The sequence below is a fragment of the Empidonax traillii genome, unplaced genomic scaffold (genome assembly GCF_003031625.1).
Source record: "Empidonax traillii isolate 1590-97213 ecotype Southwest subspecies unplaced genomic scaffold, ASM303162v1 scaffold204:size1584377, whole genome shotgun sequence".
Lineage (NCBI taxonomy): Eukaryota > Metazoa > Chordata > Aves > Passeriformes > Tyrannidae > Empidonax > Empidonax traillii.
In genome coordinates this window covers 410,849-438,433 of record NW_020955397.1, presented here as the reverse complement: position 1 = coordinate 438,433, position 27,585 = coordinate 410,849, and the positions used below count along the sequence as shown (strand labels likewise).

Genomic DNA, 27,585 nt, shown 5'->3' with positions numbered 1-27,585 from the left:
TGGGGATACAGGACAATGGATGAGCTGCAGTGGCTGCTTTGGAGGCTCCTTACTGAATTCCAGTGAATTCCAGCCCTGCCCACGTGCTCCCTCCTGTGCAGGTGAACCCACACCTGCACACGGGGCCCTGCTCACCTTGGCAGTGTCTGTACCTGAGCCAGGGTGGCTTGAGGGGCTGAGGAACTTCTCCCCCTGCAAACACAGAAACCTTAGGGGTGCTCAGCCTTTCCATGGATAAATTGCACTGCAAAGGCCACTCCTGAGCAGGGAGTGAGCTCTGTGCTGGATACAGGGCCCTGCTGACCCCAGGACACCTCTATAAACACCAGCACGAGGGGATGAGGATCCTATGAATTAACACAAGGAAATCCTGGTCTCTCTCCTCAAAGGGCTCCTAAATGTGTAGCTGATCACATTCCCAGGTGATACAGACTGTCAGGTGTGGTTTTAATTGGGATTGTATGTCAGCTGCACACTCCACTCAGGAGTTGCTGGCAGGAGAAGCAGCATGCGGCCCAGCAGCGGGAATACGGCTGTGCTGGGAACAGAGCAGCCTTGGGGGAGTCCACAGAAGCTCTTCCTCCCTACCCACAGTTTTTAAGATTGCTATAATTGGGCATTTAAAGGAAACAACTATAGTTAGAGCCCTGGTAGTACATCCACAGCCAAACAAATGTCTTGAGACCTGCTGAAAGCCTGCCTGGAAATTCACTTCAATAACAAGAGAAGCCACTGGATTATTCTGGTATTAACCTTCAACCCCTGCAGGGCAAGCCCAGCTTAGTTTTAGGAGAATTAAACCGAGAGGTTGGTTTATCCCTGCTCTGAGTGCGGTGGGAAGGGACACACGGAGCACATTAACGGGTCAGAACTGTTCATGTTTAGCCCTTTGCCTTTAAGCCCTCCTTGGCCTTGGAGCTTCCAAAGCCGACTCGTGAGGGAATGGCCTGTGCTGCCAATTTTGGACTTGGGGCGGGAGCAGCCGGGTGGGAGCCTCACACGAGCCATGGCATCACTGTCAGGGTCAGGCACTTAAAAATGGAACCAAAGAATTGCCAGGATTCTCCACTGTGGAACAGACTGCTTATCTGCTTCCTATGTTACAGCTGGATCTGATGGCAGATGACTCAGACACTTAAGGAGAGACTTTTGAATCAGGAAATCTACCTTTTCCTCTTTTTTAGATCACAAACAAGCTGGTACTTAACAGGCTGCTGTTTCGCTATTGATGTACTGGTGTGATTCACGTAAAAGCTGTTTATTTACATCAGAGACGTTCATCAAAAGAAGATGTGACAAGTACAGCATGAATGATTCATTCCCATCGCTCTGCTCTGCTTTCCTGTTAATCAAGAAACACTTAGATGCATCCAGCTGGGCTCCACTTCCTTATCCCTTTCCGTGTCATCTTCCTCCCCCAAGCCTGTCCAGCCTGGTGTCCCAGCTCTGCAGACGCTCCTGCTGACTGATCCATGATCCTGCTGGGCGGTGGAAGTCATGAAGCTTGGTTTTCCATGGAGAAGGGGCTGCAGCTCTGCCGAACTCCCTGTGCAGGGCGTGTTTTTCCTGTGGGGAAGATGGAGAAACAGGCCTTCAGCCCTTGGACTTGACTCTGAGATGGCAGATCCTAAACTCCGGGGGCCGTGCTTCCCCCCGGCCCCGTTAGGAATATTTGGTGTTGGAAATCTTCTTCCAGAGCAAGGTCTTGAGGTTGTTGAGCACGAGGGAGTGGTGCACCTCCATCTGGCTGGCCAGGCCGCTGAGGGTCGTGCAAGTTCGGAGCTGCTTCTGCAGCTCGTCCTTCAGCTCCAGCGGCGCCCCGTACAGCAAGTAGTCCTGCAGCAACCCGCACACCTTGGCCAGGTTGGGCTGCACCATGTCGCCCTTGCACTGCTTCATCAGCTTGTCGCAGGCCGCCGTGCAGTCCCGCCCGTAGGTGCAGTCCACGTTCTGCTCGCAGTGACGCCCCTTGAGGAACCCCCTGATCGTCGCCTCCGTCGCCACCTTCCCCAGGCCGACCATCTTGAAGTCGAACTTGTCGTTGTAGCCCACGTTCCTGAAGCCCGTCTCGCAGATGTAGAAGCTCCCGTAGGTGCCGTGGAAAATCTCCTCCACGAACTCCAGGAGGCCGATGGCGATCTTGGCGCGCCGGGGCCACGCCGGCGCGAACCACTGGTGGAGGAGCTGGTGGGCGACGGAAGGCAGCAGCGACTGGAGGAAGGGAGGGACGTCCAGCCCGTAGAGGGAGGTGTGGGGGATCTTCTCGGTGACGTAGAGGTCCCCACAGTGCCCCAGCAGCTTGGCAGTGTGCTCCTTCTCGTGCAGGGAGAACATGAGGAGAAACTCATTGAGCTGCAGCAGCGCCCAGATGGATTTGGCCTCGGCCAGGGACACTTTCCCGTCACGGTTCACATCGGCCATGGCGATGATCCGGCTCACCAGGGCTGGGAGAGATGGCTGATCTCCCAGCTTGGACTGCAAATGGGACAAGAGGTGGCATCAGACCCTCAGAGCTCTCTGCGTTCGGGCATCGTATCCCAAAACCAAACTGGGAGTGCAAAGAGCTGAGCTGGGGAGGGGAGGAAACAGCCACCACGCTCCAGAAAATCTGATGCCATGACACCGTGTGGACAGACACAGCTCTAGCAGAACGTTACCAGCCTCAGGGCTCCAGACAGGAGCACAGTTTGGGGAGCAAAGGCCAGGCACCACGGTTGCCCCACTGCTGCCACAGAAGCCCCTCACAGGGGTAACTACCAGGACCACCATGGGCTCCTGAATCAGCTCTGCCCAGCACAGATGCCATCCAGAACCTTGGCACAGAGGCCTCCAGGGCTGCTGCTGCTCAAATATCACAAATATGAGTTCCTGGGAGAAAATGGAGGTTTTTCTCCACTAATCCAGGATATGGCAGGGAGCACCCAGCCCAGCAGTGGGTTTGGGGGAGTGTGAGCCAGAGGAGATCTCATTCAAGGGGAAGGAAAGACACAATTAGACTTCCCAACTTGTAGGTGGCATCCTGGGCCTGTGGGATCCCACAGGACCCCTGCACTGACCTTGAGGAAGTTGAGGAGCATTTCTTTGAACTCATCCATGGACGTCCCCCGTGTGGGTTTGTCGAAGAGCACCACGTCCCTCCTGGGCACAGAGTCGGGGTGGCTGTCTGCCCTCAGGGCTTCTCCAATGCCACATTTGATGATCACCTCCCTGTCCCTCCAGAGCCCGCTGTAAACCTGCAGCACAGGGGAGGGGACAGGGCGAGGTGGGAGGAGAACAGCAAGTGCCAAAAAAACCCCAAAGCTGGGTTCTGGTTCGGTTCAGGACGGGAACTGGGATGGAGTGAGGAGATTTCCCGGGTTTTATGCCTGTGCCCATCCCGTGCCATGTGGTGGAGGAGGCACAGACCTACCTGCTGGGTGGGAGAGGAGGAGAGGCAGTGCTGGAAGAGGAGGCCACGCTCCTCACACAGGTCCTTGCACGTGGAGCCAGAAATGATCCCTTTCTTGTACTGGTCACACTGGGGAGGAGAGAGGGGAGCTCAGCAGGGGCAGCTTCACATTCACCTAAAGAAGTCTGATAGATCCAAGCTTGTTCCCACAGCTCATGGAGCACCCCAAGCACACAAGCTGGGCATCTGTGACCCCCTCAGACTCCCATGCCATGCCAGCACAGTGTGCAGGTGGTTTGGGGTGATGTCTGCACCTTGGTGGCCATTTCAGCCAGTTCAGGGGGCTGGGAGGGAGGGGAGCACCTTGTGCTCAGACCTCGGTCAGGGAGATGTAGTGCCAGTTGCTCTGAGTCCAGCCTCTTCCAGGACCCCCAAACTTCCTATTCTGTTTTCCAGAGAAATCCCAGCCCAAAATCTCCTGTGTTCTAAGACCCAAAGATTTCCACTGGCCCTTGAGGATGGCTCAGTGCCTTGGGCACAGTGGGGATGGGCAGGCAGGGACCCCCTGTGCTGCTGGAGGGACCCTCAGGGGATCTGCTCCTGGATGCAAATCCATGAGTTTGGGAGAGCTTCCAGGGCTGGAGGAGAGGACAGCGTGGATTTGAGGAGAGTGAGGATGCAGAGGCTGAGGCTGCTCAGCAGAGCAGCAGCCTCTGCTGTGAGATGGGCTGGCCCTGGTCCAGGGGGTGGCAGGGACAGGGACACAGGGAGGCTCTGATCCACGGCTGGGCTGGGAGCTGGAGACATCCCTGGGCAGGAGAGGCTGCAGCTCCTCAGCGAGGGCACGGCAGCCTCGGGGCTGCAAGCAGGAGCTGCAGACATTCACTGCATCTTTTCCTTCTTTTTTTTTTTTTTTTCTTTTCCTGATGTGGATGAGAATTAACCCTCGGACCTGCTCGCAGGGGACACGGCCAGACACGGCGCCTGGCAGCCCGAGCTCAGAGCAGGAATTAGCGCCCAAGACCCCGTGGTCGGAGTCAGGCAGAAAATCAAATCCAACGATCTCGTCGCTGTTGTTATGGCAATTCCTGCCTCCCTCCTCTGCTGGGGGATTGACCAACGAGGCATGTTCTGACAGAGCCCAGCGTCCCCCTCCTCCCCCGGGCTGGGCAGGTGACCTGCTCCCCTGCCAAGGGCCACACACAGCGATCCTGGGGGGATCCTGCTGAGATCTGTGGGGGACAGGCTGCACCCCACTGCAAACCCCAGGCGGGAGAAAAACACACCAAGCCAAACTGGTGCTCTGGTGCTTTCCTTAGGGCACATCAGCAGCTACAGAGAGGTACCCACGGACTGGCTGCTCCCCGTTTTTCTCCAGCTCCGTGGAGCCCAGGATGGGTGGCACGATGCTGTCCCTACCCACTGATCCTGCTCATTGCCCTGATATTCCAGCTTCATCTCCACACACAATAATCTGCCCACGTCTGCCTGGCCTGCCCTGGCTGCTTCCCTTCGACATCTCATTACCTCGTCCCTCCCTCTCACTGGCAGGGGAAGGTCACCTCTCCTACCCCCAGGGATGGCACCAGGGAAGCGGCTGCTAGGAGGGCTCTGTGGCCCAGCTTTGGGGCTTGGGAGGCTGGGAATGGGGCTCCCACGGCCCTGCTCACCCCAGCACCCCAAACCGGCCCACTCACGATTATCATCCGGCAGACGTGGCCTCGGCAGAGCTCAGAGTAGGACGAGTAGTGCATGTAGGCCACCCAGCTGCCCACGAAGATGCCCAGCCACACCACCAGCAGGTACTTCACCTTGATGCCTGGGAGGCGGCCCTGGAAGGGAAAGGAAAGGCTGGTGAAGGGCAGGGCTCTGCCCAGGGCAGCGGCAGCAGCACAAGGACAACTTCTGCTGTACCAACTGACCTGAGCGCTGGTGAAACCTTCAGCCTTTTTTATATATATTCATCAGTCTATTATGCAACTCCTGCTGCAAGTAGGTCACTTAAAATTCCCTAAAAGCAGGGAGATTACGGCACTGGGCTGCAAGAGCTGGATGCTGTGCATCCCCGAGAGCTGCAGCCATGAGCACCCACTCTCCTGCCCTTCCCCCTGCGGGGCTGTGAGAGGCTCTGCTCCTCTCCTTCTCAGCAGAACCCCCCTTGCAAAGCCCCACAGGCACAGGTGGCTGCCACCAGCAGCTCCTGCACGGAAACAGGCAAGTGAGGGACCTGGCAGCACATGGGTGATGCTCCGTGCAAACAGCTCGAGGCTCACAACGGGATTTTGTTTCCTTGGCTTTGTTTCTTCCCCCTGACCCTGCACCAGCAGCTCTGCTGCCATCTGGCCTCCCACAACAGAGGCTGCTCACCTGCCTCGTGTCACATGGTGCAGATCCCTGGCAGTTCTGAGGGGCAGGGAACGAATCCTTGCATCAAACACCTCATTCCCTCTCTCCCGTTGCTGGAGGTGATTCTACAGAGAGCCATTGGCCAGTGGCCACCTCCAAAGCCTCCTCCCTCCTCTCCCTCTCTGGTGAGAGCACAACCTGCTGCTGGGATGGGGCTGGATCTGAGTGGGTACAGCGCTAACCCATTCCCCCCTCCAAAATACGTCCTCCCCACACCTCTCCAGGTGCTGCAGGGGCTCTGTCAGGGCAGTCCTGGGGTGATGGGGCCTCCTGCCCTCCTGGCTGCAGCCACTGGCTCACCCCAGCCCTGGCAGTCACAGGAATGAGCAGGCAGGTCTGCCTTGAGGTCATGGCGTTTCTCATATTGATTGGAAACCCCGGAGTGTGAAGCGGGCAGGGGTGCCTGGTTTGCCTGTCGAGCAATGGCACCGCTAATTAACGTGAAATTAAATTAAAGAGAACCCAACCACTGCCAGGATTTGGCAAAGACAAAGGATGAGGGGCTGCTCCTGTGAGCTGAGAACCAGCTCACAGCCCTGAAGTCAGACACACACCTCTGGGACCCCCGGGATCCTCTCCAGCACAGCAGCCCCCCAAAAACTGCCCAAGGGTAGGTACATGACCCATCAGCCTCCTGCCCTCAGCAAAGGGGTTCTTCCCATGGACCTCCTAGTAGACACCTGTCTTGGAACAGCAAAAACCCTGCAAAGGCCAGAATGTCCCTTTTTGCTTATTTCAGGCTTGGAATTCATCATGTTCCTGGAGCAGGAGGGGGATCAGGACTCTGGTCTGAGCATGGCATGGGCAGCACTGGCTTCATCATTCCCTAAATGGTGGGAAAATAGGTGGAGGTGAGGGATGCACTTCAATGAGAGATTCTAAGGGGCTTTGGGTGGATTTTGGATTCAGAGCTGGTGCCAAGGGCTCCTCCATGGCCTCAGTCTCAAGGTACAGGAGCTTCCCTGCCCACTGCCTTCCCTGCACCAAGGGGTGTTACCTTTTGTTTGTGAGAGTTGCTGTGTTTAGTTTTAGGGTGACTCTGGAGCAACCTGGAAGTGACTTTGGGCAGGAGCTGACTTCAAAGGCAAAATGGATGCAGCATCACAAAATCCTGCTCCATCCCCGTGTCTCCCCTGCAGCACCCTGGGAACACAGGGGTTGTTTCATGGCAATCCCAGCTCTGCCAGTACCCTCTGCCCACTGGGAACCATCCCCCCCCCGTGTCCCCCACCTGCCCTCAGGGATAACCTCTCTGGTCCAGGACCTTTGCCAGAGTCAGGGTTTCTCATCCCACAGCTGCAGAGAAAACACCCAGGCCAGCAGCATCCCTGACATTCCTGGTCCTCAGCATCTCCAGTCCCTGGAGCTCTGAGGAGGGTCCCCAGCCCCGCCGGCAGCTCGAGGATGGGAAGAGGGGGAGAAAGGAAGAAAGAAAGGAAGAGAAGGAAGGAGCCACCCCTGCCGTGCTGCATCGGCGGCTTCACCCACCGCTGCGGGCTGCCGGATGGGCTGCCCTGATGCTCCCAGGCTCGGGCACGGCGGAGCGCGGCGCGGGTTATGCAACGGGCTGCGGCCGCCGGTGCCGGTACCGACCCTCCCAGTGCCGGTCCAGGTCCCCCTGGTGCCGGTCCAAGCCCTCCCGGTGCCGGTTCCCGGCTTCTCATCTCTCCGCACCGGGGACCGCGGCGGAGCGTCCCTTTGTGCACGGCCGGTGCCAGGATGCGGAGCCGGGCATCGCCGAGCCCGCATCCCCCCCATCCCAGCGCATCCCCCCCATCCCAGCGCATCCCCCCGGCCCGGCGCATCCCCCCGGCCCGCATCCTCCATCCCGGCGCATCCCCCCTTTCCCGAGTACCTGCAGGCCCTTGGAGAAGGGGCAGAACAGCACCAGATGCACCAGCCGCCGGATCCTCCGCATGCTGCGGGCGCCCCGCGGCCGCGGGCCTCAGGCTCCGGGGGGCATGGCCGGGGCGGTCGCGGCCCCCGCCTCGCCGCCGGGGCCGGGGGGGGCCGGGGGGGGCCGGGAGGGGCCGGGGATGGGGGACCCAGCCGAGCCTCCCGCTCGCTCCGCCGCAGCGCCCGGCCCGGCCCGCGGGGCTCGGCGGCTCCGCCCGGCGCGGGGCGGTGCGGGATGGGGGGGCGGTGCACGCAGCTCCCGCAGCCCGGGGAGGCGGGGGGCTCCTGCCCGGCTCGGCCCCGCAGCATCAGCCCCCGCCCCACCGGCCCCGCGGGGGTCGCACCCACGCCGGGTCAACCCAAACTCGCATCTGGGGACCCCGCCCGGGCATCCCACCCGGGGGTGCCATCCCACAGCCCAAGGGTCCCGCTTACCTGGGGATCCCATCCCCAGGCTCACTCCACACCTCGGGGGTCCCACCCACCCGGGAATCCCACCTGAGAGCCCTTCGCCAGGCTCATCCCACATCCCACCCACGCGGGGATCCCACCGCGGGCTCCACCACACAAGGCCCCCCCGCTGCCGTCAATGACCCTGTCGGAGGGGGTCCATGGAGATGCGCCCCGGCCCCAAGCGCTCGCAGCATCTCCGGTTTTATTTAAAGCCCTTTTGGGTGGCAGATTGCCAGAGCCCCCCCCGGTTACCCACAGCACGGCTCGGGGGCTGCATCCCCCCTGCGCTGAGACCTGCCATCACCCCTGCTCCTTCACCTCCTCACTGTTTCCCTTCTCCAAAGCCCAGCAGCAGCACCGGCTGACCTCCCTGTTTGCATTGCGGCTCGGCAGGGAAACCTCAGGGCAAGACAGGGACTGCTTTGTGTCAGACACCGACAGACAGGCCAGGGACAGCCTCATCCAGGAGGATGTGGTGCGCACAGGCAAGCAAGGGGTTCAGATTGCTCCCTCCTCTTGCATTTGGCTCGCAATGACCTTTAAAAACAAGCTGGTCACTCCATACCCAGATCCTCTCTCAGTGTGTGCGTCAAGCTCACTACTCGGTGTCAAGCAAAAGCCTTTGCTGGTCTAATCCAAATAGTGGTGATAAATAACAAGCATCACACAAAACTGGCTGAACCCCCCAAATCCTGCAGCGTGTTTACTGTCTGCTTTTAACCCCAAGGACATCCCACTGCTCTCGTGCTGTGAAAAGCCCACACAGCGCCCAGACCTCCACGCAAGCTGACATTGCCCACGGCGCTGCTGCGGTGACGGGGCCGGTGAGCATCGCCTTGGCCACTCGCAGCTCCCACCCCTGCAGGTTTTAACATCCCACTGAAGCCAGGGTGGTTCTCTGGAACTTCTACGGCTTATTTTTGGTTTTAATTAACACAGTAAGAGAGAGGACCTCTGTGATTCATTTTTATTTTTGGCAGCGGGGTTGGTGATTTGGGAAACAGCAGGGACAGGAAGGTGCATCGCTGGGTGCCCAGTAGCTGAGCCAGCTGTGAGGATGAGGAGGGTCCCGGTGCTGTCACATTCTGCTTTCCTGCACAGCTACAGGGCAATAGTCCTTCTCAAGCACCAATAAATTCCTTATTTTTCTCCCAGTCTGAAGATGTTTTCATGCCCACTTGGGCCTTCCTCAGTGGGATTTCTCTCCTACCACCCTCAGTGCCGTCTCAGGAGGCTGAGCAGTGAAAGCAGTTTTCCTGTCCTGCCCTCCCTGGGCTCCTCACCTCCACCCCAGCTCCTGCCTGCCCATCCTCATCACACAGCTGCCTGTTGGGATCTGTCCTGCCTGCGGTGATGTCCCCTCCGTGCCACATCCTGGCCTTACCAGCTCCCTGCTCACCCTCCTGCCGCAGCTCCCTGTGCCTTGATCCCTGATTTTGGGGGGTTAAGTGTGGTACACATAGGTGGGATGAAACCCTCGATGGAGATGAGAATTACAGACCTGGGCCAAAGCTGAGGGAGGCTCGAAATCCATGGATCTCTGCCGTGGGGCTCTGCAACACTCAGAGGTGGATTGTCCAGCGAATCTAATTAAGAATGAGCAGACCTTCCCAAGCTCTAATATGCCAAGTAATTAAGTGATTAGTATTGATTGTTGGAATGCCTAATGAGCAGTTATCACTAAATGATTAATTAATCCAATCAAAAGAGTAATAACAATTCTGCAGGTGTGATTCTATTTTATATTCAGTGTGCAAGGGAAGAGAGATCTTTCCCTGCCATTCCTGTCTCCCATTTCTATCCCAGGCACCCAGCACTGGGCATTCTCCTGCTCCCTCAGCTCGGGCTGCCCCTGAGCAAGGGATCTCTTCCCTTCCCAAAAATCCCCTGGCAGTGCCAGAATGGGCTCTCAGCAGCAGGCAGGCACCCAGAGCTGAGCTGTGTGGCTCGGAAGTGGGGAAGGGGGTCCCCCAACCACCATCCAGAAGATGCCAAAAGCAGTCGATGCTGATCTCTTCCCTGGGAATTCTTTCACTCGCTCCCTTGATTAAGTCGCTTCAGTTTCTCCTGGTCAAAGCCCTGCTAATCCCAGCTAAGCCCGCAGCGTGCCGCACGCTGGCCTCTGATCACTTCCCAGCCAAGCGGTGGCTTCGCGGGCACGTCCCCAAGAGCGCTGTGCCCTCGGGACGTGGGAGCTCCCAGGGCAGCCGCAGCCCTGAGCGATCATTCGCTGGCCCATAATATTTGCCTGATTAAACGATAATGACTAAATGATCAGCCAGTGCTAACAGCAGTGCGGAGCAGCCCTGACTCGTGAGCAAGGACCCCTCAAGACACCCAGCTCCGCATCCCCTCCAGAGCACCCTCCTTCCTGTGGGTGGGATGTCGGGGTTGGGTGACAGCTGGGGACAGCACAACCCACTGCCATCGCCTGCAGTGCCCAGAGCCACTGCCTGGCAGGGGGTGCAGGACCCAGAACCAAAAGAGGGGCACCCTCTCCCCTCTCCAAGGAGTGCCGCCAGGATCAGCCCTATGGCCACAAACCAGAGGGATTTGAGTCCCGGGGATTCCCAGGCGCTGCCGCAGCCCCGGAGATGATGGACCCGAGCTCTAATGCTCTTTTCTGTGCATCCTTTAAGGATTTGAGGCTGATCGCCCGCGCTTCCTGCGTGGCATCCACAGCTGGCTCCGCGCAGCCCGTCAGCTGCCTCTGCTGCCTGCCGGGCGCTGCCGGGCTGAGCACAGCGGTTATAATTAGAAATGCTAATCAGCTCTTGTGTTTCTGGCTTGACAGCCCTGCCACCCCCAGCACAATCTTCCCTCCAATCTGTCCTGTGCTCGCCCCCTCTGCTTCCTCTCCAAATCCCTGCTACTTGTAATTAAGCACCACGGAATTAGCGGAGGCCAAAAGCTGAGGCTGCTGGGGCTCGCTGGGCACTTTGGGCAGGGTGTGCAGCCCCCACAGAGCTCGTGGGTTGAGGGGGGTCTCACCTCCATTCACCACCATCCCTTAGGGCTGCAGACAGGGAAGGCCCTGCACCTGAGCCATGGGATGGAAGAGGGGGAGCCCAAGGGCTTTGCTGCCAGCAGTGCCAGGGTTAAAGGCAAAGGGTGGTGGCTGTGGCCCGGAGTCCCGTGGCTCTGCCAGCCCAGTGGCTCTGGAAGGGATTCTCATTGGGATTTCTGTCATGTGCCAACTGTGGGCACTGCCCAGCCGAGGAGGAAAAGGAGCTCAGAGGAGGCTGAGCAAACAGATCCCTGCACAGGATTAACCGGTTACAGAGTTGTTCATCATCACAATTGCACTGGCAGACACAACCCAGGGGATTCATCCTTCACTGGTGCCCACAGACAGCCCCTGCCAGCCCCCAGCCCCTCCACACCACACCCTGAGGCAGAGTGTCCCTGCTGCTGTGGGAGCCAGGACATGGCTTTCACCCAGAGCATTTGGTTTCCAAAGTCAGGCTTTGCCAGGAGGACATTCCTTGGAACAGGCACAGGGCTCAGCTGGCCTTGGAGGAGACTGAGATGCACAGGTGGGACGGGCAGCTCTGGACACACAGGCCCCTGTGCCCAGAGAGGGACAACATCCAAACACGAGCTGGCTCAATGCCAGCAGCTCACCATTCCCATCCCCCAAAAATGCGGGCTGTGGCATCACAGCATGGCACAGGCCAGGCAAATGCTGGTGGTCCCTCACCCCACAGGTGCCATTCAGATGCTCACAGACACCTCTGAAGCCTCCTGGGGTCGTGCCCAGGGTGCTGATGTGTTAACAAGGGCTGGGCTTTCCCAACAGACATCTGAACCGCACTGAGTAACCCACAGCATCGGGACAACACAGCTGCACCAACACTGAGCAGGAAGTGAATTTTATCTGGAGCCACAGCCCACATACCCACCTGAGATACCACAGCATCTCTAAGTGGTCCCATGCTGGGAGAAAACTCACACAGCTCTCAGGTTTTAAAGTCAGCTTTCATCTTCCAGGTGCTCCCTGTTTATCAGCCTCAGCGCAGCAGAGAGGCTGCAGTTTGGAGGGCTGGTGTGCAAAAGGTTTTCAGGAAGACAGTGGCTGTCTGAGGAAGAAGAACCCCCCTCACCTCTTCTGCCCAGGACCCCCCACGTGTGGCTTCACTTGGGACACACATCTGCTCGCTGCAGAACACTTTCAGTGTGTGAAGCAGCAAAGGGCCTCCCCTCCTCCTCACACACCGAGCACTTGGATTTCTGGAGAAAGGGAAATACAAGAAACAAAGATGCATCCCAAAAAGCGCGCAGGAGGGACAGGGCATGGTGGCTCCGATGATGATGCACTTGTGAAAAGGCACCAGCAGCACAGGCAGCTGACTGGGAAAGCTCTGGGCAGAAGTCGGATTGGATTTGTCATGACTAATTGACTCCCTCCAGCGCTGTGGTACAAGTTTCACGCATGGCATGAGCAGGGTCCCGAGCAGCCAGGAATTAATGAGGGTCTGACCCTGTCTGTGCAACCACTTGAGTTTTTCCAGCGCAGAGAGCTGGCTTAAGAGGGCCCTTTATTCTTTACATATCAGATCAATCGGGATAGTTATAATCTAGTCCTGGTGAAAGCTCAGAGCCAGACTTTATTGCCCAGTCAGCTCAAGGAGAGAAAAGCAAGCAAGAGGGAGAGGTCGTGCTGAACTATCGATCGTGCAGGTGGCGTGGCTGCTCCTGGGATGGCCTCTGCAGAGCTTACCAGGATAGTTTGCCTCTATCTCCTGCTAATGCTCCTCCATTGATCTTCCATGACAGGCGGCAACAACAAGAGTTTTTTTAGCCGGAGTCATTAAGAGGCATTAATCAATAACAGAGGAAACAGAGAGAGAAACAGTTTGTTTCATGGAGACATATTCCCCTCGTGGATTTTAGATTTTAGCCCGCTGAGGTGAGCATGGTTTATTTCTAGGGAGTTCTGCCAGGAAAAGGATTCACCTAGTGATGGACTCTGGCACTTGGAGGGGGTCCTGATCCAGTTGCAACACACTGGCAGCTCTGGCCAGGCTGTGCAACGAGAGGGGAGCAGCTGGGGAGTTTGTGGCATCCAATTCCAGGTACCTGAGCACCACAAGTCACCCAGACCCTCTGTTCCCACATAAGCACTCCTGGAAGAACTAGGTACTGATTTCACATGCCCGAAGAGCTGGGTGCTGGTTTCACGTTGTGCGTCTACTAAACAAAGCTGCTGCCTGGCAGCGGTGCAAGGAGTCCCAGCAACCTGCTCAGCGATCCAGCCCTGTGAGAGCTCAGCCCCAGCCCAGTGGCTCGGCCCGTGGCTGAGTTCATTCCTGTGGCAAGACTGGAGTTGTTCACAAGAGAAACGGTCTTTGTGCTGAAAGCACCCCGGGCTGCTCCGCTCCCTCCCGCCCTTCCCAGCGGTGTCAGTACATTTCCATTGCTCCGTGCTGGCAACACCCCTTTTAGTTCTCCAGCAGCTCCTGTGCTAAGCCCCAGCAATTGTCTGTGCAGGTAGTGGAGCCCATTTTCCCTGGGAGAGGCAGGGAAGGGGGTTGGAGACGTGCTCAGGAACAGGAGGACGGGATCACCTTCAAAGGTGACTGAAAAGGGATCTGGCAGTTGTGCCATCAGCAGAGCAACCCGTGGTCAGTCTCAGGCTGGGGAGGTGCTGTGGCTCCCCATGGCTGAGCTCAGCCCCAGGAACAGCTCAGTGATGCAGAAGCTGAGCCGATGTTTAATTGCACTCACGGACTTAGCCCAAAGGCCCTTTAGTCCTGCTGTGTGCCATGGTGCTGGCACACCCTGTGGCACTGTGCCAGCAGGTCTGGCAACCCGGGAAGGCCATGCTCAGCACCCTGCTCCCTGCCTGCCTGGTCAACCACTCGGCCCCTTCCACCGGCACAAAATCCATCAGGAACAATTTGATTTCCTTTATTTAACACATGACATTTAGGAAAAAGCCTAATCCTATTGCAACTTGGAAAAAAAAAAAAAGTGATTCCAGCTTTCTATCTTTAGGCCTGAAGGAGCTCAGGTGCTGTAGCCAGATGAGGTGCAGTATCAGGGGCCATGTTCTGTGTCAGGGACACTCTCCTTTCACTCAGAGCCTCTCCTGAGGTGGATGGTGCAGAGAGCATCAGGTGCAGGGGGATTTCCAGCCTGTGGGTACAAATGCAAATGCAACATTAAGATCTTGCAGTCTCATGTTTTTGCTACCTCTTGTTTTTGGCAAAGTCTGCCAGGAGAAAAAAAAATAAAAAGCCAGTGCTGGGGGGCATGGTGGGGTGTAAGCCCCAGCAGGAGACCTTGACTGATGTTCACTGACTCTGCCTGACATACCTGGCACTCCACGGGGCGGCTGCTGTGGCATTCCTCATGGATAAGGATCATGCCAATTCAGCCTTGTGTCCTGCATGGATTTAAATCCTTGTTTGAGTCTTTCAAGGCAGAGGTAAGACAAGCCCAGAGAAAGCATTTTCTGCAGAATGGTGTTAAGTGTGTGAGGACAGGCTACCCAAAACCTGCCAAGGGTTTCAGTTCCACCGAGATGGTACCATAAACCTCCAACTGGCTGGTGTGAACATCCCACGTGTAACGTCATTACCTTCTCAACAGTTACTTGTTGGTGAGTAAAGGTTACAGGAAGGAAGGTTCAGACTATCTAACAGCCTTTTAAAACGTGTTTCTCTCTTAATTGCATGTTCCCAGAGCCAAAGTCCCTCGGGCTCTTTGTCTTTCCAGCGGCCAGTGGAGGCTGTGCACCAGGCAGTTTAGCAATCTCATGCTCCTGGCTCTTGTGCAAGCCTGTTGCTCTGTCCTGTGGGTAACGGCAGTGCTCACATTCAAACCACGCTGAGTCACCAGCCCGGTTCCTCCCTGAGTGTTTACTCTGTTGTCACAAGCGCACTGACGTGTTATTACTGGGGAGCCCAGCAACTACAGGGAGCGTTTCACCTCTGATGTGCTGGTGACCCTTTAGGCTGAAACAAGTGAGAGGGAAATGGGGTTCACCCACATCCCTCTGCACAAACTGCTCCTGGCCACCACCCTCTGCAAGCAGCCTGCAGAGTGTCTGTGCCCAGGCCTGCACAGCACAGGGCAGACCTCTGTGCTGTCTTCACCAGGGCAACGCTTCCAGAAAAGGTTTCAGTGATGTCATCCCACTGGTGTCAGCCCTCGAGGCGGCCTTGCTTATGGACGCAAAGATGGGCCAGATTCCCAGCCTGCAGCCCTGCCGATGTGGGAGCAAGTTACAGCAGCAGAACTTTGTTGTGTCATGATGCTGGGATGTTCTGTGTAGCCCGAGCCACCCAGAGGTGAGGCACAGACATGCCAGACTCTGACACGGCTCTCAAAGCCAGCTGCTAGGTGAGACAGGTAAAGAGGGAACAGGATGGATGGATAGACTGACAGAGAAGTTACAGCAGGTGTGTGGGTCATCTTACTGTCCCCAAGTCCCCGCCCTGAGGCACCCAGCAGCAGGGGCTGGCGTCAAGGAGCTTCCTGAGAGGGCTCCCCAGCCACACACATGCGTGCCACAGCCAGGCCCAGAACGAGGATGTTTGGCTGGTTGCTTCCTCCTCCCTTCTCTTTAAGGTCACCAAACCCAGCCCCTGCTTTCAACACACGTCCCTCGGCAGGAGGCAAAGAGGCCGACGGGTAGAGCTGCCAAAGGGCAGAGGCAGGGTGAGGCAGCAGCAGCGAGATGCTGCTCTGCAGGCAGATCCAACCTTCCTTCGGCACAGCCAGCACCCCTGGAGGGTCCTGCTGAGCACCCACCCCCTGGCCTTGAGCCTCCTGCTGCTCTACGACCTGCTGAGCCCTGTGCACTGATGCCAGATGATGAAAACATCTCCTTCCTACCCCTCTGAGTGCTTTCCCTCTCTTCCCTTCTGTGCTCACCTTCTCCCTGCATGCGTGGGACATGTTCTCCCTGGCTCTATTTCTTTTCCAGTCAGGAGCTAGTCATCCACAGTGAGGTCACATGTTGTTTCCAAGGGAAGCAGTAAATTTAGACAAATAAAAGATAAAAAAAAAAAAAAAAACACAGCCAGATTTTTATAAGACATCAGAAAACTATGGCCAAGGGTAACACTCTTGGTTTCATGGCTCTTCATGGACCCAGACAAAGAAATCCTACCAGCAGTGATGCTGTGTGGACCCTTCTGCTTGGCACTTAGTGGATTCTTGCTCCTGACAGGGATTCTGGACCCTGCTCAGCGACACTACCTGCAGGGTACACTTCCATCACATCTAAATAATCCAGTCAGTAGTTTAGATACGCAAAACACACGGTGCTGTCTAGTAAACTGGGTTTTTTAAAGAACTTGGAACTGCTTCATCCTGGCTGCTGAAGCCTGGGATGGCAGGGAGGGGGTCACCTTTGCCTCTGTCCCAAAACAGCCGCGTTTCAGAGGCTCTGAGGTGATCACTGCTGTATTTCACAGCGCGCTGAGGCTCACGGGCCTCTTCCATCAGGCAGTTTGTTATGGTAATGTTAACGCATAGGCTGTCGTCATCTGGCAGCACAACCGCCTGCCTTATGAAATAACTCAGCGTGACAGCTCTGCTTGCTAGCAGGCAGGCCCATGTCTGGCTTCTAATCTGGCATCAGAAAGCACTCCCCTTCCTTGAGCTACAGACTAATATCAAACGTTTGATTTGCATTTCTCCAGCTAATCTGCTGGAGAGCGTGGGGAGAAGGGAATGGCAGCCAAGCTCCTTCAGGAGCCCACACGTGAAGCATCGCGCCGCTGCCATCCCCGCCACGCCGGATCCGTTGATGCCCCTGTGCCGCCGGCACCGCGGCCGCACCGGGATTTACATTTCAGATTCCCAACGTTAGCCAGCGTTTGCGAGCTCCGCGGATCGACTCACGCGATGCCCCGGTGACAGATCACCAGTGACTTCCTTCCCTTGTCAACAAAAGCACAAACGTCACGAGGACAACGCAGAATCGCTCGGGGCCCCGAGTCTGCTCAGCTGCAAAGGTCTCGGTGACTTCCCGGGCATATGCTGGGTGCTGGAGCTCTCTGAACAGTCTGTACGACACAGGCCGGAGGGATTAATCTAATGCTCTGTCGAGATGCTAATACAATAAGGGTTCTTTGTGGCATTTGCTGGAATCATGAGACCAGCCCTGAGATGTCATCGCCTGGCAGTCGTAGGGAGCGCTGGCCTGGAGCTCTCCAGAGAGGAGGTTGTCTCCTGCTTCAAGCCCTGAAGCTGCTGCGGGGCTGTGAAAGTGCAGTGAGCCCTCCCCGTTCTGGTGACAGCTTTTTCGGGAACAGCACGCAACCTCTGCGAATCCAAGGAGAGCCGAGGGAACAGTTTTCCAGGAGCAGCAAAGCTGCGGATGCCAAGAGGGTTATCAGAGCCACAGGGTCACATCTCACCCCAGCGGAGTCTCTGCCACCCACAGGACTGGGATTTTGCTATAAAAAGTGTTGCAAAACCTGCCAAGGCCAGTGAATGGTTTGTGTCAGTTCCAGCAGACGCTTTCATCTCCTGTGCCAGCTTCACGCCCACAGAGCTGTTGGGCCTGATCCTGCCCTGCCTCCAGTGCCAGCAGGGAAAGCTCCATCCCAGTCAGCACATTTGTGCCACTGGAAAAGCACCATCAAGAACCAGCAGAGGAGGTGGGCAAGATGAGGGGCAGGGAGATGTGTCCAGGGGGGATTTGTCACCGAAATTCTCAGCTGACCCATGTTGACCTGTGAATTTTTGTGACAGACCCAAAGACCTCACACCATGGCAGGAGGGGATCCAAAGGCCTCACATGGCTCCACGAGGGACCCCCAAAGAACCCATACGGCACTATGTGGGAATTGAGGCCCCTGCATCGCACCCTGAGGGGACCCAAGGTCCTCTTCACAGTGCCATGAAGGACCAACTATAACCCCCTTATTCAGCCCGTGGAGAATAGAAGACTAAGGAGACCTTACAGCACTTTCCAGTACAGAATGAGATGATCTCCATAATAGTCCTAACATCGCACACAGTGCCACGAGGGACATAAATCCCCCCACAGCACGAGGGGAATGCAAAGACTTTCCACAGCAGCATGAAAGGAGCGAAAACCCCCCCACAGCACCGCGAGGGTCCCAAACCCCCACAGGGCTCCATGGGGCGACCAAACTCCCTCCTCACCCTACCATGGGCCCGCTCAGACCCACACAGCACCACGAGGGAACTCTTTTCCGTGGGGGACATTCCCTGAGCACCCACCACCCCACGGGGCACCCGAGACTTGCACAGCACCACGAGGGGACCCCCCCACACACCCCCTTCCTACTCCATGAGGGACCTTCCCTTCCCACGAGGGACAACCCCTGAGCGCCCACCGTGCCACGGGGCGCCCAGACCGGCACAGCACCATGAGGGACCCCCCCACCCCGTTCCGTGAGGAACCTTCCCTCCCCACGAAGTCACCCCGCTGCAGGAGGGACATTCCCCGGCCGCCCGTCCCGTCCCGCCCCGCTGAGGGAGCGGCGAGGCGGGACGTGCCGCCCACATAAGGCGGGCTCAGCCCGGGCTGCTCGGGGAGGAGGCGGTAGTGGCAGTGGCGGTGGCGGCGGCAACAGCTCGTCCGGGTGGAGCCCGACATGGAGCTGGGATGGCTGGTGTGCGGCACGGCGGTGCTGCTGCTGCTCCACGTCCTCATGGAGCTCAGCCCCGCCGTCAACTTCGCGCTGCGCATCGGCTTCTACTGCCTGCTGTGCCTGGTGTCCTCGGCGCTGGCGGCCGCCGCCTGCCTGCTGGTCAACGGCGGCCGCACCGTCAAGAACATGAGGTGAGTGAGGGGGCACGGGGGGCGCCGGGTGGGACACACGCTGGGGACACCGGGGTCAGCCCCCGCCGCTGCCCGGAGCGCCTGGCGGGGTGGTGGCGGCCTCTGTTGCATCACCCGGGGGTCCCCTCTTGGCTTGGCCGTGGCTGAGCCCTCGCCCCCCAGCGAGCCGCCTTGGGGGATGAGGTGCCCGGAAGGTCCAGAGGCCACGCGGGTATTTTTTTTATTATTATTTGGGAGGAGAGAGGGGGGGGGAGAAGCTACAGGACGTCACTGTTTGAGCGTGGCAGAGCGCTGAGCAGGCTGCGCAGGGAGGTCGTGAATTTTCCCTCTCCAAACCCACCCCGGGACGCGTTCGTTCCTGTGTCCCCCTGCTCTGCCGCGACCCTGCCTCGGAGGAGGGGCGGGAATGGGTGATTGATCTCCCCCCTTCCAACCCCAGCGATTCTGTGGTTGTGTTTGGGGTGTTTCCTCCCTCCCTCCTTCCCAAGGCAGAGGCCGTGCCCGGCATGGTGCCATGTGCTGCCTGGAGCGGGGCAGCCCTGCAGCTGCTGTCAGCCCGTGTGTCCTGACAGGTCGCCCGGGGCAGGGGCTGAGGAGCTGCCCTCCTCCAGCAGCTCTTCTACGCGCCAAAGGCACATTTTAAGGGCAGAGCTGCCACTCCTGCTGGCGGCACACAGGACAACTCCGTTTCCTGGATTTGCGGTCCCACAGGCAACTTTTCACCTCCGTATCGGGGCCAGGTTATATGGAGGCAGGGGAAAGGGAAGCCCTGTTGCCTTATTACATCCTTTTGGGTCAAAGGTTGGGCAGCGTCTCAGCAAGTGGGGCTGGACTTTGCTTTGCAGTGTGGCTCTCACAGGTAGGACTCAGGGCAGAGTGAGCAGGCACTGATGTGCTGCCTTGAGGGCTCTGCCCTGCCTACCCCAGCCCATACTGTGGTCCCAGGCACTGGAAACAGCAATTTGCTCTATGATCTCCAGCCTATCCCTGTCTCCAGCTTTGGTTGCCTTGGCTCGTTCAGGAGCAGCTTTCTAATGCACAACCAGCTTTGCAGCTGGGAGAATTTATGATGTCAGTGATGGAGACACTCTCTTTTTAATTCCTCCCCAGAAATAAACTCCCTAAGTTTTCTGTAAACTTTAAGGAATTATTTGGGAACAAGAACTTCTTGCATTGGATAACGCCTCATGTTGAAACTCTGAGCTGACTTTTGGCCAGAACCACGTACTGGCACTGGCTGATGATCATTATGATGGATCCCAGCCCCTGGGAGGTCTGTGGCTGAGGTGATCCAGCAAGTTCCTTGTTTCTCCAACATCCCAGTCTGCTTATTCCAGCTTGGGAAAGGGGGCTGGAGCAGAGCATGTGCTGGTGGACAGACGGTGATAGCAGTGTCACTGCCTGGCGCAGAACACCCCGTTCTTGCTGTGCTCCTGGCTCCAGTGCCAAGCTGGTGTGGCTTGGAGGAGGTTGCCCTGGGTGTCTGATAGAGATAGAGCTGTTTATCTAGTGGTGAAACCTCTTGTAAGGGCTTCAAATCTGGTAAGCAGATTTCATTAGACCTTGAAAATCAGAGCATCCCAAACAGGCCTCTGTGATAGCCTGTGGGATCACAGCACATGAATCTGGGGGCTGCTGGCTTTCACGCTCAGACTGTTATGGATGCACTGAAATGCCACATTCCCTCTTATTTTTGTACTCTTTGCACCTGGCCTTATGTACACTGGGTTTACAGCTCTCTGCAGCTGTGGCTGCACCAAGTCTGGCTCGTTTATACCAAGAGAGAAGCCGTTTCTGGGGTTTAAGGAGAGTCGGGTCCATCCTCTTAACCCCGTGGATGACGTGGGCAGCTCAGCAGGGCTGCTGGTCACTGCTCTGAGCTCTGCCCCTTTGCCTCTTTCGGTGGCTCACGCCACATCTTGTGCAAGGAAACGCTGGCTCTGGGCTGGCAGGAGGAAGCTGGATGGTTGCTCTTGAGTAATGTGTAACCAGCCTCTCCCAGCAGCCAGTGAGCAGTGTGACTTCCAGAGCAGTGACCTCTTTTTTGGTTGGCAGTCAGAAAGGGAGGAGAAGTGTGATTTAGGTCAGCCTGGTGGCATGGCATCCCCCATGACCTCACTGGTTCGTGTCACCCTGCCTCTTCTCAGGGGCAGCCTGGTCCCTTCACCTGGGCTGCACCCCCAGAACCTTGGAGCTCTGGAGCTCTGCATTCCATGCACCTCCCTGTGTCCTTTCCCTGGGTGTGGCCGTAACCTTTGAGCAAGTTGAAATGAGAACTGATAGCAGTGTCACCAGGGGGGCAGTGTCACCTGGGGCCATGGCCTGAACTGGGGTATCAAAGCCAGTGCCTGGGTGGTCTGCATGGCAGGACACCCCACAGAGAGGGGAACCCCACTGTGGGTAGGAGCAAGCTGGGGAAAGTCTTGTGGCTCAAGAGCAGATGGCAGGGATGTGGATCCTTTTGGAGAGCAGATGCTGGGAGCTGCTGCCAAGCCAGGATGAGATGCTGTCCAGGTGCTCAACTCCTGCTCTGGGTGACAAGGATGCTTCCCAGGAGGACGGCGCTGCACAGCTCTTCAGCTGGACCCTGTGGCGGGGTGGCAAAGCTGACTCTGTCCCTCTGTCTCCTCCTTTAGGGAGGAAAGCTCCATCCCCTGTCTACCAGGGAGAAGGTGTCCCTGAGGCAGGACATCCAGGTGCTTGCTGGAGGGCAGCTCAGCTCCTGAATCAGCTGTGGGGGAGAGCAGAGCAGAGCCGGTGGCCGTTCTTGGGAGCTTTGCTCAAGTGCAAGTTCCTCTGCCACCTGTCCTGGTAAATGGCTGCTCCCCTGCCCAAAATAGCCCCTGTGTTCTGCCAGCTTCTGGCTGTGTCCTTTGGCCCAGTTGGAGGGTCCCCAGGTCCCACCTGCCTGGGGGTGGCACAGATGGGCCGGGCTGGCGGGGGCTCGGCCGGTGGGCCTGGGCTGGGTGTGCTTGGCAAGGGCATTTGCAGCCTGCTCCATGTGTTGGCACGGCTGAGTGGAGCTGCCAGCGTCTCCCAGCCGGGCCCCCAGCCCTGGGAAGAGCTGGGAGCTTTGTCAGACCTGTAGATCCACCGGGGAAGGGAACTGACAGGCAAAAGCTTGCGGACGTGTTTGCCGGGGGGCACCGGGCCTGTGCCAAGCCGTGTGGGGAGCGTCCTGATCGCTGCTCACATCCTTGGGCTGCGCAGGGAAGTGTCTCTCACCTTCATTCCCCTCCTCTCTTGGACTCCCATGAGGTGATGGCACCCCAGGTTTGTTTGTATCACTGAGCAGTGTCTTCCAGCACTGTGAGGAGCAGGATGGGCAGAGCCTTGCTCTGGTGTTGGGTGTGAGGGCTGATCCCTGTGCTGGGGAGGAACAGCTCCTGGGAGAACTGTTTGAACAACTTGGGGGAGGGGCTTCTGATTGCAGGAGGAAGACACTGGTAGCACTGGAGCAGTCCAGAGCACTGGGGAAAAGAACAGCACTCCATGGGTGGGACTGGCTGCAGGAAGAGCCGTCCTTTATCCACTGCTGAAAACAATGTCCCCTCTCCTGGACTTTGGAGGGTTTCCAGTGTGCCCTCTTTGCAGGGCTCTCACAGCTGCACTAGGCTGGGCTTGCCTCTTCCAAAGAGCCTGTTGTGAGCTGACACTGTCAGCATGAAGGAAGCATGGACTACTGAGCCTGGCTGAACCAGCCTCAAAATTACAATCAGCTTCCCCCAGGCTTCCAGTAAAATTCCCACACTGAGAGTGGAGAGGACTTGGAATGCAACTGAAGTACCTTGAGCATGTGGGACCATGAAGGGCAGACACCTGAGGGGACCGGAGGGCAAATAAGACTGGAGGTTCTCTGTCACAGAGTTCTTCTTGTCTCTTCCCACCCACCCTGGGTGTAGCAGCCCCTGTCACCCCCCTGGCCCATGACTGACTGCTCTTCTCTTCCACAGAATCATCAAAGCTGTGGTCAAGACCTTCAAGTATTTCTTCGGCCTGAGGTTTGAGGTGAAGGGACTGGAGAACTTCGAGGTGGAGGGCCCTGCTGTCATTGTGTCCAACCATCAGAGCATCCTCGACATGATGGGTGAGGAGCTGGTGGGAGGGATGGAGCAGTTCTCCTGCTCACCACTGGAGAAGTCCTGCTCGTGTGTCCTGGCCAGTCTGTGCTGCTGACCCAGCTGGTCCAGCTTCCCTGTGGGGTTTCTTCCTGTCACCTGCAGCCACCCTGCCCCACTAACTGTGTGCCAATTCTCCTGCTCTGCTGGTGGCAGCAGAAGCCAGGATTGAAACAAGGCATCGGCCCATCCCTGTCCCCTCCCCGCCTCATGTCCCTGTCCCACCTGAGGGTGCAGGCAGGCAGGGTGACTGCTGGGTCTTGCCCTCTGCCATCCCATTAGGGCTGATGGAGATCCTGCCTGACAACTGTGTCCAGGTGGGCAAGAAGGAGCTGATGTACACGGGCACCGTGGGGCTCATCATCTACCTTGGCGGCGTCATCTTCATCAACAGGAAGAGCACCAGCAGCGCCAAGATGGTGATGGCTGAGGTTGCCAAGACCATGGCAACTGAGAACGTGAGTGTGGCCGTGGGGCTCGGTGGGATGGCCTCTGTCGGGGCACCCCAGGGTGGCACGGGGGGATGTGGAACTCCTGGTGCTGGCTCACCTGGAGTCACAGCCACCTGCAGCTCCTGGCAAAGCTGGGCTGGCAGCTCGGGGCACTGTGGGTGGATTGCTGGAGTAAAGCCTTGTCTCTCCCATGTGCAGCTGAAGGTGTGGGTGTACCCAGAGGGCACGAGGAACTGTACAGGAGATTTGCTGCCGTTCAAGAAAGGAGCATTTCACCTCGCTGTGCAGGCACAGGTAACAGTGCTCTGCCCCTGCACGGGCACCCTGAGTGCTTTTGCAGTGGCATTCCAGGCTGGTCATGCATTGTGTGGTTCATTTGCTCTCAGGTTCCCAGGTAACACCTCCCCAGGTGTAAAACACCGATAGGTGTCAGAAGTGCTGCCCAGGAGGAGCCAGGAGCCTTTTCCACCCCCTGTGGGAGTGACCTGACCCTGGGGAAAGGTGGCTGCAGGCAGTGGAGAGCTGCCTTTTCCTCTCGCCTGCCTGTCCCAGTCCCATTGTGTGCCATCTGCAGGGCAGGCACACTTGACCTCTCACTCCAGGCTTTCCTGGCAGTGCCTTTCCCCAGGGGCTCTGGGGGCATGGCTGCAGCCCAGAGCTCCTTCCTGGAGAGGAGCCCAGTGGGTGCTTTCCTGGGGAATCCCAAAGCTGTTGGTGCATTTTTCAATCCCCCAGGCTGCAACAGTGCAGAGCTGATTCAGGATTGTTAATGCTTGGGCTTTAGAGCAACATCTGGGCTTGCTCTGTGTGGAAGTAGCTGCTCCCTGCCTGATGGCCATATGGCACTTCTTGGTGTGTCTTTATTCCCCAAAATGACAACGTCCATGAGCAGGCAAACAGCTCCTTGGCTTCAGCCACTCAGAGCTGTCCTTGCTCTCAGAGGGGGCTGCTTGCCTGGGCAGGGCACTGGGGCAGTGTGCCAGGGACTCGGATGACTCCAGGCCTCAAGGGGAAACTGTTTTCCCTAGGAGAGATTTTACAGCAGGGATTCTGGAGAAGGGAGTAGGTGCCAGATCTCTTGCTGAGATCGACCAGCCAAACCCAGGGTGCAGCCTGTGTTGTACCATCCCCATTCCTGCCTGGGTGATGCAGCCAAGGCAGGGCCTGGCAGCTGCTGGAAGGGAAGGATGACAGTGGAACTGGCACCCGCCTCTGCTACACCCCCCTGAGTCACCTACTGTAGATCCTGTCTGTGTTATCAGCATGGAATTATGACTCTGTGCCTGCCCTCCTGGCCCTGTCTCTGCCTGAAGTTTCCCTGGGAGCAATTGATGGCAACTGGTGACTCTTTTTCTTAGAAGCTGAAGGCACAGCAGCTGCCCTGCCCCAGAGACACGTGCTGGTACAGCAGGCAGGGCCTGGCAGAAGAGGCATCCTGCAGTGTTTGTTTGCAGGACAGACAATACCCAAGCTTTGAAGCCTGGCTTGGGATGAGGAGCCCTAAAAGCCAGTGCTGACCTGAGGCTGAAGTGGAACTTGTCCCTAGTTCTTTTGAGTATCCCTGTGCCTTGAGTTGCTGGGGAGTGGTTTTGATCCTGTTTGACTCCCGATTGTCCCGGCCTTTGGAAGTGAGTCTTGCTGTGTGTGCCCTGTTGTCTGAGAGCCAGGCCAGGTCAGCTCTGCTGTGTGAGATTTGCTGCCTGTCCCTGGCCTGCCCTGAGTTGCTGCAATGCAAGTAACTCCCCTTTTTCTTTCCTTCCCCAAGGTGCCCGTGATCCCTGTGGTGTATTCCTCCTTCACCACCTTCTATAACCCAAAGACGAAACTGTTTACATCAGGTACCAAATCACTTGGAAACAGTGTTGATGTTGTCTCCTGTGGAGATCTGGTTCACAAGGGTGTGGGAGGGAAGCAGAGCTGGGGTGAACAGGAAGAGTCCCACTGGGAGATGTTTGGAGTCAGTTCAAAGCACTTGGCACCAGAGCCTGGGCTGGGTTAGCTCAGGAAAGGCTGTAATTAAATACACTGAGGGATGTTTTCATTAAAGATTGGATGCCACCTCTTCTTCTGTGGGCAGGCTCTGGCTGGGGTGGCAATTTGGGGCACAAGAGGGATATTCTGCTTGTCACAGCTGTTGGTCTAACCACAGATCAGCCTCTGCCTGCACTCCAGGGATGGATACCTGAAGCCCTGGGAAGGGATGAGGGCTGTGCTGGGGCTGCCCAGGGCAGGAAGCAGGGCAGAGAACAGAGCTCTTGTGGCATGTGGGTTTCTCACAGGCTCCTCTCTTGTTCCCAGGCAAAATCAAGGTGGAGGTTCTGCCCCCAATAGAGACCAAAGGCCTGACATCAGACGATGTCACCGACCTCACTGACAGATGCTTCGGCACCATGAGGGAGACCCTCTTCAGGCTGTCAGGCCGTCCAAGCGAGGCCAAGGACTCGTCCTAGAGGCTTCTCCAGTGATGTCACCGTGTGGTGGTGGCTGAAGGGACCTGTCTGTTGTTGCCAAATACTGAAGGAACTTCTCTTCCTCTGCAGTGACTTCTAACTCTGGGAACACCATGGACTGGCACACACAAGGTGTCGAGCCAGCACCGAGGTTCCCCTTCGAGCGGATTTCTCTTATGGGTTCATTTTCTCACTATGAAACGTCTCCTTTTTTTGAATTTCTCAGGCATCAAACTTGTGCTACCAAAGGGCTCAGTGACCAGAGGGGTGAGTTCCCCCAGCTCAGGCAGCTGGCATGGGGTGACAGCAAAAACCTGGCTGGATTCTGGGCTCTGCCTCACATGAGTGTCCCTGCACCTGTGCTCCTGCAGGCTCAGCCCTGTGATGTCCCCGATGGAAACCACCAGGCAGCAGTTTGTATCTGCACAACCTTGATGCTCAGAGAGGGCTGAGAACTGGGTGAAAATCCAGATTTTGGCTTTTCAGCAGCGCTGGGAATGCAGTGTCCTCCCCGGACAGCCCAGAGCACTGCCACCCAGCACAGTGGGACTCACAGGCCTGTCTCCTTGAGATGCCAGCAGCACCTTGTTCTGGGAAACTGCTGGCAGCTCCCTGCCGTGGTGGTGGTGGTGGTGGCTCAACCTGGCCACAATCCCGGTGCCTGCAGTGCCCCCTGACAGATGCAATGGGCTCTGTCGTGCTCGTTTTGTCACTTGTCATGGTCAGCACCGGCCGAAAGATGGTGCCTGTCCCGCGTGTCTCTGCCGATCTCAGCGGAGCTGCCGCTCTCCGAGGCTTGTGAAACCCCCTTGGAGCCGCAGGGTGGGTGAGCTGCAGCTGGAACGGGGCCTGGGAGGCTTCAGCTCTGCCTTTTGGGGGCATTAATTCCCTTCCTGGTCAGATAAAGGGTGTTCCCCTGCGTTTTGGGGTGATGGATGGACCAACAAAGCTCCTGGATCCCTCACGGGGAGCTGTGGAAGTGTTGATGCCCTTGGAGGCTGGGTCAGGTCCGTGGTTCCTTCAGCTTTAGCTCTGCTGTTCATGGCACAGGGAACCTTGGGATGATCCACCTGGGGCTACTCAGGTAACCAACACGACCAGCTTTTGCAGCCTGTGTTGGTGGAATTGCAGTTATATGGTATTTTGGGGTTAAAGCCTCAACTGGGAAAGGCAGGGAATTCTGTGGAGGGAGCCCTTGGGTCGAGCTGGTGCTGGCAGGGGCTTTATTGGAGGGGCCTTATGGTACAGACTCAGGGGTCAGACCCGCTGTGGGATGGGTCAGGGTGGGAGGATGGGAACCAAACCAGCACTTTGTTAGAGTGGCAGATAAAGGGCTGTCATGGAGGGTAAACCCGGGAGGGCCCTGGGAGGGTTCCTGGGGGATGGTAACCATGTCTGACTCCTCCTGGGAGGAGGGAGCAGTGCCTCTGTGTGCAGTTGTCTGCTGTTCACTTTTAATTGGGTTGAGTATGTTATGTGCTTTACAAAAAAAAAAAAAAAATTACACCTATGGTTATTTAAATAAAGGAGCCTCCTGGTCTTGTGTGGGAGCTGAGGGAGGAGGATGTGGGGTGCTGATCCCTCAGCTCTTGCAGGGAGTGGGTTTGGTGACTGAGGGGCACTGGGGGATCCCTGTCCCTCCCTGTACCCC

The 27,585-nt window shown here is 57.3% G+C and overlaps 2 protein-coding genes across 2 annotated transcripts; one reads left to right on the top strand and one right to left on the bottom strand.

The window, feature by feature from the left end:
* Positions 1–1,197: 1,197 nt before the first annotated feature.
* Positions 1,198–7,885, bottom strand: DIPK1B (divergent protein kinase domain 1B). The gene is made up of 5 exons (XM_027887198.1): positions 7,650–7,885; positions 5,086–5,220; positions 3,410–3,517; positions 3,057–3,233; positions 1,198–2,475 (listed from the first exon to the last, which is right to left on the bottom strand). The coding sequence occupies exons 1-5, from the start codon at positions 7,710–7,712 to the stop codon at positions 1,663–1,665; spliced, it is 1,296 nt and encodes a 431-aa protein (XP_027742999.1). The 5' UTR covers positions 7,713–7,885; the 3' UTR covers positions 1,198–1,662.
* Positions 7,886–18,667: 10,782 nt separating this feature from the next.
* On the top strand, positions 18,668–27,456 carry AGPAT2 (1-acylglycerol-3-phosphate O-acyltransferase 2). Its single transcript, XM_027887125.1, has 6 exons — positions 18,668–18,914; positions 22,868–23,001; positions 23,315–23,490; positions 23,683–23,778; positions 25,250–25,322; positions 25,783–27,456. The coding sequence occupies exons 1-6, from the start codon at positions 18,727–18,729 to the stop codon at positions 25,932–25,934; spliced, it is 819 nt and encodes a 272-aa protein (XP_027742926.1). The 5' UTR covers positions 18,668–18,726; the 3' UTR covers positions 25,935–27,456.
* Positions 27,457–27,585: the final 129 nt, after the last annotated feature.